This window comes from Coccinella septempunctata, chromosome 4, assembly GCF_907165205.1.
Source record: "Coccinella septempunctata chromosome 4, icCocSept1.1, whole genome shotgun sequence".
NCBI lineage: Eukaryota > Metazoa > Arthropoda > Insecta > Coleoptera > Coccinellidae > Coccinella > Coccinella septempunctata.
This window is the reverse complement of record NC_058192.1, coordinates 39,549,108-39,556,760: the sequence shown is the minus strand read 5'-3', so window position 1 is coordinate 39,556,760 and position 7,653 is coordinate 39,549,108. Positions and strand designations below refer to the sequence as shown.

At 38.1% G+C, this 7,653-nt stretch overlaps 1 protein-coding gene across 1 annotated transcript; it reads right to left on the bottom strand.

The window, feature by feature from the left end:
* Positions 1–755: 755 nt before the first annotated feature.
* On the bottom strand, positions 756–7,366 carry LOC123311742. Its single transcript, XM_044895813.1, has 2 exons — positions 7,044–7,366; positions 756–6,956 (listed from the first exon to the last, which is right to left on the bottom strand). The coding sequence occupies exon 2, from the start codon at positions 6,227–6,229 to the stop codon at positions 1,016–1,018; it is 5,214 nt and encodes a 1,737-aa protein (XP_044751748.1). The 5' UTR covers positions 6,230–6,956; positions 7,044–7,366; the 3' UTR covers positions 756–1,015.
* Positions 7,367–7,653: the final 287 nt, after the last annotated feature.

Here is a 7,653-nt window from a genome sequence, read left to right as displayed (position 1 = left end):
CCTTGTGGCACTCCAGATGTGGCGAGATAAGGTAAGGACTCACAACCCCCATACTGAACATATTGATAACGATCGGAAAAGTAAGATCTAACCAACAGTAAAAACTCTGATGAGAACCCAATGTATGCAAGCTTTGAGATCAACATCTGGTGATCAATCTGGTCGAAGGCCTTCTGAATATCTGTGTATATAACATCCATCTGACCACGATCATCCAGTGACTCTGACAGACACTGAGTAATGCTTGCCAAATTGGTCACCGCTGAACGATTCTTCATAAAACCATGCTGATGTGGTGAAATTAGTGCACGAACTGAGGGATAAATTGAGTCATATAAAATTACCTCGAAGATTTTAGCGAAGTTACATAAGATTTCTATAGGCCTATAGTTAGTTATAAGGGACGGATCTTCGGACTTTAACACAGGACAAATTTTTGTCATCTTCCATACTTTTGGAATATGCATTGTCAACGTAGGAATGAATGCTGGTTAAAAAAAAGAAAGAGAATAATTATGAAACAATATACGAGCAAGTACACCTCGAAGAGAAAAAAAATAGGGCAACTGCTTACCTCGTTATTTTCTTGATTCCTGGATGTTCGGAGTCGTGTAGCTATGGATCACAGCAATGGATCGTATTTTCTGATTGTCGTAGTAAATATTAATAATAATTTATCGAGCGAGAGTACTCTCTAGTTCGGCCGTAAGAACAATACTGATTCCACATATGTCCGAAAAAACAGCAGTTGCGGATGGTTTCGTGGTGTAACTTGCAATCACCGCGAAATTCGAAAATTATTGACGGAAAACAAATACTTCTTAATTTAATTTGGCCCATAAAAACAAATAACAAAATTTTATTGATAGTTTTATGAATTAGGAAATTTAGATTCCCAAACATTCTCCCCCACCAAAAACGAATGTTTTTATCCCAAATTCAACGAAAAATGAATACAATCACGAAATAAATAATGAAAAATAACTAATTTTTCAGAAATAAAGGAATGTCCAGATTAATGAACAGGCAGTGGACATACTTTGACCACTGGACGCTGCATAGTGCCGCCGGACGCTGTTTTCAGTGTAACAACCCGTGCAACACCATCATCACCATGATGTAATTTCATGATTCGGGCCAAAGGCCAACGAAGAGGAGGTTGTTGGTCGTCTTTTATCAGAACCAACGAATTTTCATTAAGTGAGGGGTTGGATGTAGACCATTTTGATCTTTCTTGGAGCGAATGAATATATTCTCTGGACCACCTTTTCCAAAAATCGCCTTGAATGCGTTGGATTAACTGCCAACGATTTAGTCGATTTATATTTAAAGAGCTCAGGTCAGGATTTGGAATGGAGCTGACCAGTGGCTCAAAAACCAAAAAATGACCTGGGGTTAGAGCTTGGAGGTCATTTGGGTCTGTGCTAACCGCACAAAGAGGGCGAGAATTCAACACAGCCTCTATCTGAGTCATAAGGGTGTAAAATTCTTCATAACTCAAAACTTGGGTACCGATGACCTTATAAAAGTGGGTTTTGAAAGATTTTACCGCAGCTTCAGCTAAGCCGTTAAAGTGTGGTGCGCTTGGTGGGTTGAAATCCCAAGTAATTGAGAGGGTTTCAGCAGTGACTTGAGCTAGGTTGATCATTTCATTATAAGCTCCTTTAAAATTGGTGCCTTGATCACTTCTAATTGACAAACATTGTCCGCGTCGAGATATGAATCTCCTAAATGCCGCCAAAAATGTATCGGAACTGAGGTCGGAAGTTACCTCGAAATGAATGGCTCTTGTGCTACAACACACGAAAACACAAACGTAGCCCTTGTACGTTTTTGCACCTCTAGTCTTACTCATCAGTAAGGGAAAAGGTCCGGCAAAGTCGAGACAAACTGAGGTGAAAGCGCGTAAGGGAGTTACTCTTACACTCGGTAAATTTCCCATGAATGGATTATAGGATTTGGGTTTGCATCGAAAACAACGAATGCATTTTGACAAACATCTGTAAATCGCACTTCTAGGGGAAAGAATCCAGAAGCGTTGAAGTAATAAATACTGCATTGTCTTTAAGCCCGGGTGTAAAGAAGTTTGATGAGTCCATTCAATAATTAGATCCGTGAGTCTATGGACTTTAGGTAAAAGTAAAGGATGCTTAACGTCGAACGAAAATGGTGATTTTTGCAATCGTCCCCCAACTCTTAAAAGACCATATTGATCAATGAATGGAGCAAGCTTGCGTATTGGTTTTGGTAAAACCTCATTTTGTTTAATCTTCAGCCTAATTTCGGCGAAAACATCATTCTGAACCACCCTAATGAGATACTTTAGCGCATTATCACTTTCTTGAGGACTAATAGAAAGGTTAAACATTGAGATATCATTCCTTTTCAATCCGTTTGATACAAAGCGCAAAATATATGCTGTTATTCTCTGTATTTTTGGAAGAGATGAGAATCTTGAAAGCAAACAGAGAATAACATTTTCCGTGGTAATGAGTTTTGACAACAAAACAGTGGGCGCTCTTTCTTCCGGAATTTCAACACCATTTGAAGAATGAAAGTTATTCTGAGTAGGCCAATGCTCTTCAGATTTCAACAAAAATTCTGGACCATCCCACCACAGGGAAAACTGCGAAAGTTGCGCCGGTGATAAACCACGACTTGCACAATCTGCCGGGTTCAGATGGGAAGGCACATGATGCCAAGATGAAATGGAGATTATTTCTTGGATATGTCTCACGCGATTGGCAATAAATGTTTTCCATCTATGCGGAGACGAAGTAACCCAAGTGAGAACAATCATGGAATCTGACCAGACATATATGTCATTGAAAGTGAATATGCCTTTGAAACTTTCTATCACGAATGCTATGAGATTAGCAAGTAAAAGAGCTGCTAGGAGTTCCAATCTTGCGATTGATTGAGTTTTCAGAGGAGATACTCTACATTTGGCGCAAACAAGGGTGGTTTTAAAACTATTGGAATTCCAGAACCTGAGATATACCACACTGGCATAGCCAATTTCGGACGCATCACAAAAACCGTGAATTTGTACTTCAGAAGTCCTATCGAAGCCAAAGTATCGTGGTATCTTTATATTACCGAGACCGGGTAGTTCTACCTTGAATTGTTGCCACACTCGCTGTATGTGTTCAGGAAGCTCTTCGTCCCAAGATACGTGGGATTGCCACAACTTTTGGAGAAGCTGCTTTGCAAGCAGCAAGCATGGAGAAACGAAACCCAAAGGGTCAAATATTCTACTAACCTCGGAAAGAATCGACCGTTTGCTACAGGTTTTGTTGAGAGGATAGTATGAATATGAAAATACATCCGCCTTGGGATTCCATTTAAGACCTAGGACTTTGATGAAAGAAGGTTCATCTTTATCGAATGTGCAGTCGGTCAACACATCGGACCCAAAATCTTGAATAAGACTGGGATGATTACCGGCCCATTTGCCCAGTTCGAAACCACCTTCTCTTAAAAGATTAATGAGCTCCAATTGAAGAGCGCGAGTATCTTCGACGGAATCGCTACCGAGGAGCCCGTCATCAATATAAAAATTCTCTTCTAAGGCTTTGGCTGCTTTGGGAAAGCGTGCCTTTTCGGACTTGGCTAACTCCTGTAACGTTTTCAAAGCAAGATACGGTGAACACGAAACACCGTAAGTGACTGTTCGTAAATAATATTCCCTTAAAGGCTCAGAAGGATCAGATCGCCAAATTATTTTCTGAAATTGCCAAAACTCTTTATTTACATTGATTTGGCGGTACATTTGTTTGATATCGCAAGTAAAGCAGTAACGAAAGTAGCGAAAATTAAGTAGGAGACAAGATATATCTTTTTGAAGCTTGGGTCCAGTATACAGAGTATCATTCAGAGAAACACCTTGAACGTCACGTAAACTGGCGTCGAATACTACTCGAATTTTGTAAATAACGGAAGAATTTTCAATTTGTTCTTTGAAAATTGCATGATGTGAAATATAGTATGAAGTAGGGGATTTAAATTCTGATGTTGGGACTGGACTCATATGCTCTCTGTTGATATAATCTGTCATGAATTCCACGTATTTTCCTTTGAGGTTTGGATTTTTCAGGAATCGATTTTCAAGCATACAAAATCTTCTATAGGCCTGAGTGTAGGTATCACAGAAAGACGGATTCTGTATTCGGAAAGGAAGAGGAACTGAGAATCTGCCTGTAGGCTCCCGAAAAGTCAAGGAAGAATAAATTTTCTCGCAAATTTCATCCTCAGGTGATACACAAGGAGGTTGAGGGACATTTTCGACCTCCCAAAACCTTCGCAAAATATGATCCACATTTAAATCCACAGACGAATGAAGAGATGTCAAATGGCATTTTTGAGGAGATGTAGAGGTTCGTCCTTGAAGAACGTATCCATAGATGGTCTCCAAGGCTACCGGTTGATTGGGTCCACCAAAAATTCGTTTGGACCTCAAAAGGAAAGGAACTAACTCAGCTCCTATAAGCATATCTATAGGACCTGGTTGATAAAATTTAGGGTCCGCTAATTTGAGCCCATGAATATGAGTCAAATCTCGAGGATTAATATGAAATTTGGGTTGGTTCGAACAAACCTTGGGTATGATAATGGCTTCAAGAGAGAAAGTTGGACCAGACTGATCACAGGGCTTGATAAGGCAAGAAGTTGTACCCTGAGTGGTGGATGATGTCATCCCATTTAGCCCTTCCACAGGTATTGATATCCTTCTTCGAGGAAGTCCCAAACGTCTAACACAAGTGTCGGAAATAAAGTTTGCCATAGACCCTGTATCCAAAAGTATGCGAATTTTCTGGAAATTTCCGTTGAAATCCTTAACATGTATCACACAAGTAGATAATAAAATCGTTGTTAATGTTGAAGCCGTAGAAGAGTTTGTACTGACGAGAGATGTTGGAACAATAGATTGAGTTTCCCCCACCGAGTTGACGGGTTCACTCTGATTGGATGGCTGAAGTGAAGGACTTGAACCTTTTGATGATTTATCGAAATGCAGAGTAGTATGATGTGGTAATTTGCAAATTCTACATTTATGACTAGAACTACAATTTCTGACAGAATGAGGAGAAATCAAACAATTAACGCATAGATTATGTTGTTTGACCAAAGAAAAACGTTCTTGGGGAGTTTTGGCTAGAAATGATTGACATTTGTATAAGGGATGAGAAGACGAACATAAAAAACACTTAGTGCTTTGGCCAGATGGACCAGGCTGGGACTCGGAAGCAACGAAGCTAGCCACAGGCCCTCTACTAGGGGCTCGGGAAACCCGCTGAGGGATCCCACTGTTTGCATATTGCAAATTGGAAGTAGTGAATTGTACAGATTCCAAAGCTGTACATTGTCTCTCTAAAAAGGTAACCAACTGTCGATAAGTAGGAATCTCATGATTTACACTATTTTCTAACTCGAAGTCAGTACGTGTTTTAACATCTAATTTGTTCATAAGCATATTAAATAATAAGAAATCCCAATGATCGACAGGGAAATCGAGAACACGTAAAGCGGCAACATTTTCCGTAAATATATTTAAAAGATGTCTTAATTTCACAGATGTCGGTTTCTGTACTGGTTGGGCATTGAAAATATCATTATAATACTGACTGGCAAGTATTCTTTTATTTTGGTATCTTTTCTCTAAAATTTCGTATGCAATTTTATAATTTGCATCAATGAGAGGAATGCCTTTAATAAGTGCTAAAGGTTCGTGACTAAGGGATGTTAAAAGATAACGAAACTTTTCAACATCAGACAAATCAGTATTTTCATGAATGATGCTCTTGAATAAGTCGAAAAAGCTAGGCCAATCTCGAAAATTGCCTGAAAATGTTGGAATAGAAAGCTTGGGAATTCTGGCTGAAGGCTTGCAAGGTTGTAAACTAGTTTTTGATGAAGTGTTTGAAGAGGTTCCCGCAGAATTTTTCAATAACAAATCATGTTTAATTGATTTCACGTAGTAATATGCCTGATCAGCCGCGATTCTGAGTTTATCGTACTCTGAAAATTCTTCATCTGAAATTAAACCAATGATTGTATTGTGTGATGATCGAAAATCCTCATAAGCGCCTTCTATTTCATCAGCTCTGGCTAAAAACTGCGATTTATAAGATTCATTTGTTGATGCCTGAATGCCTATTTCTTGAGCTTCCTTTAAACGCGAATAGGCTGTTTGGCGCAGTAAATTAGCTCTAGTTAATTTGCTGGACATTATGAATCAATATAATATAATAATCTGATATAATAAATATCCGAGGTAATAAAAAACTGAACAATGTAAATCGATTGCTAGATTTATGAAACGTGTATTAATAAATGTGTGGAAAAGGAAAACTAGCGTTTACTTCAGAAGATATGGTCGACAGTTGAATAATACAATATGATCTACAAATTTTCAAAATGTACAATAGTAAATGAAATCTGGTGTAAGTACGTGATGAATTGCAGTAAATATGGGTCAATAATGAATGATATTCGAAAATTGTTACCCAGTAATTACGATTGATATCAAAAGCAAGTAATAATATTCGAAAGGAAGTAAAGATAAGTTGAAAAGTATGTAAATAATACACTTCAAACAGCTCCCGAAGGCAAAATACAGCGACCGCAACAAAATGTTGAACTGAATAATTGAAAATATTGAATTTGTCATCAAAATAGCATCCACTGTTTGAATGAAGAGATATTATAAAAGATGAAGACAAATTGAAAACATTCGTTTTATAATTCCCGTTGTAAACAAAGATGAAAATGCACCATGCGCGCTGTGACCCTGACCTTGAACCGGTCTGCCCGTGAAATGAAATGATTTTCACAAGAGACGTATGTCGCAAAAAATAAATGAAAAAAGGTAAATTTTGGCCAAATTAAATTATGAATGAATTTTTCTGAAGGAAACAATCCGGCTCGAAGGACCAATGTCAACGTAGGAATGAATGCTGGTTAAAAAAAAGAAAGAGAATAATTATGAAACAATATACGAGCAAGTACACCTCGAAGAGAAAAAAAATAGGGCAACTGCTTACCTCGTTATTTTCTTGATTCCTGGATGTTCGGAGTCGTGTAGCTATGGATCACAGCAATGGATCGTATTTTCTGATTGTCGTAGTAAATATTAATAATAATTTATCGAGCGAGAGTACTCTCTAGTTCGGCCGTAAGAACAATACTGATTCCACATATGTCCGAAAAAACAGCAGTTGCGGATGTTTTCGTGGTGTAACTTGCAATCACCGCGAAATTCGAAAATTATTGACGGAAAACAAATACTTCTTAATTTAATTTGGCCCATAAAAACAAATAACAAAATTTTATTGATAGTTTTATGAATTAGGAAATTTAGATTCCCAAACATGCATTCTCCTCAAAATTATATTGAAAATTACGGATAAAGGTTCAGCTAGAGAACAAATGCAGTCCTTAACCAGAAAACTAGGTACATTGTCGACACCAGATGTTAACTTGGTCTTAAACTTCCTCGAAGCCTTAATTATGTCATCCTCAGTGATAGTCGGAAGCGATATTGAGCTACCATTGGAATACAGTCTATCACAATGCTCAGGAATGAAACCAATGTCTGAGGTAGTAAAGACACTGGAGAAAAAAGTGGAAAACCCATCAACAATCTTCTGAGAT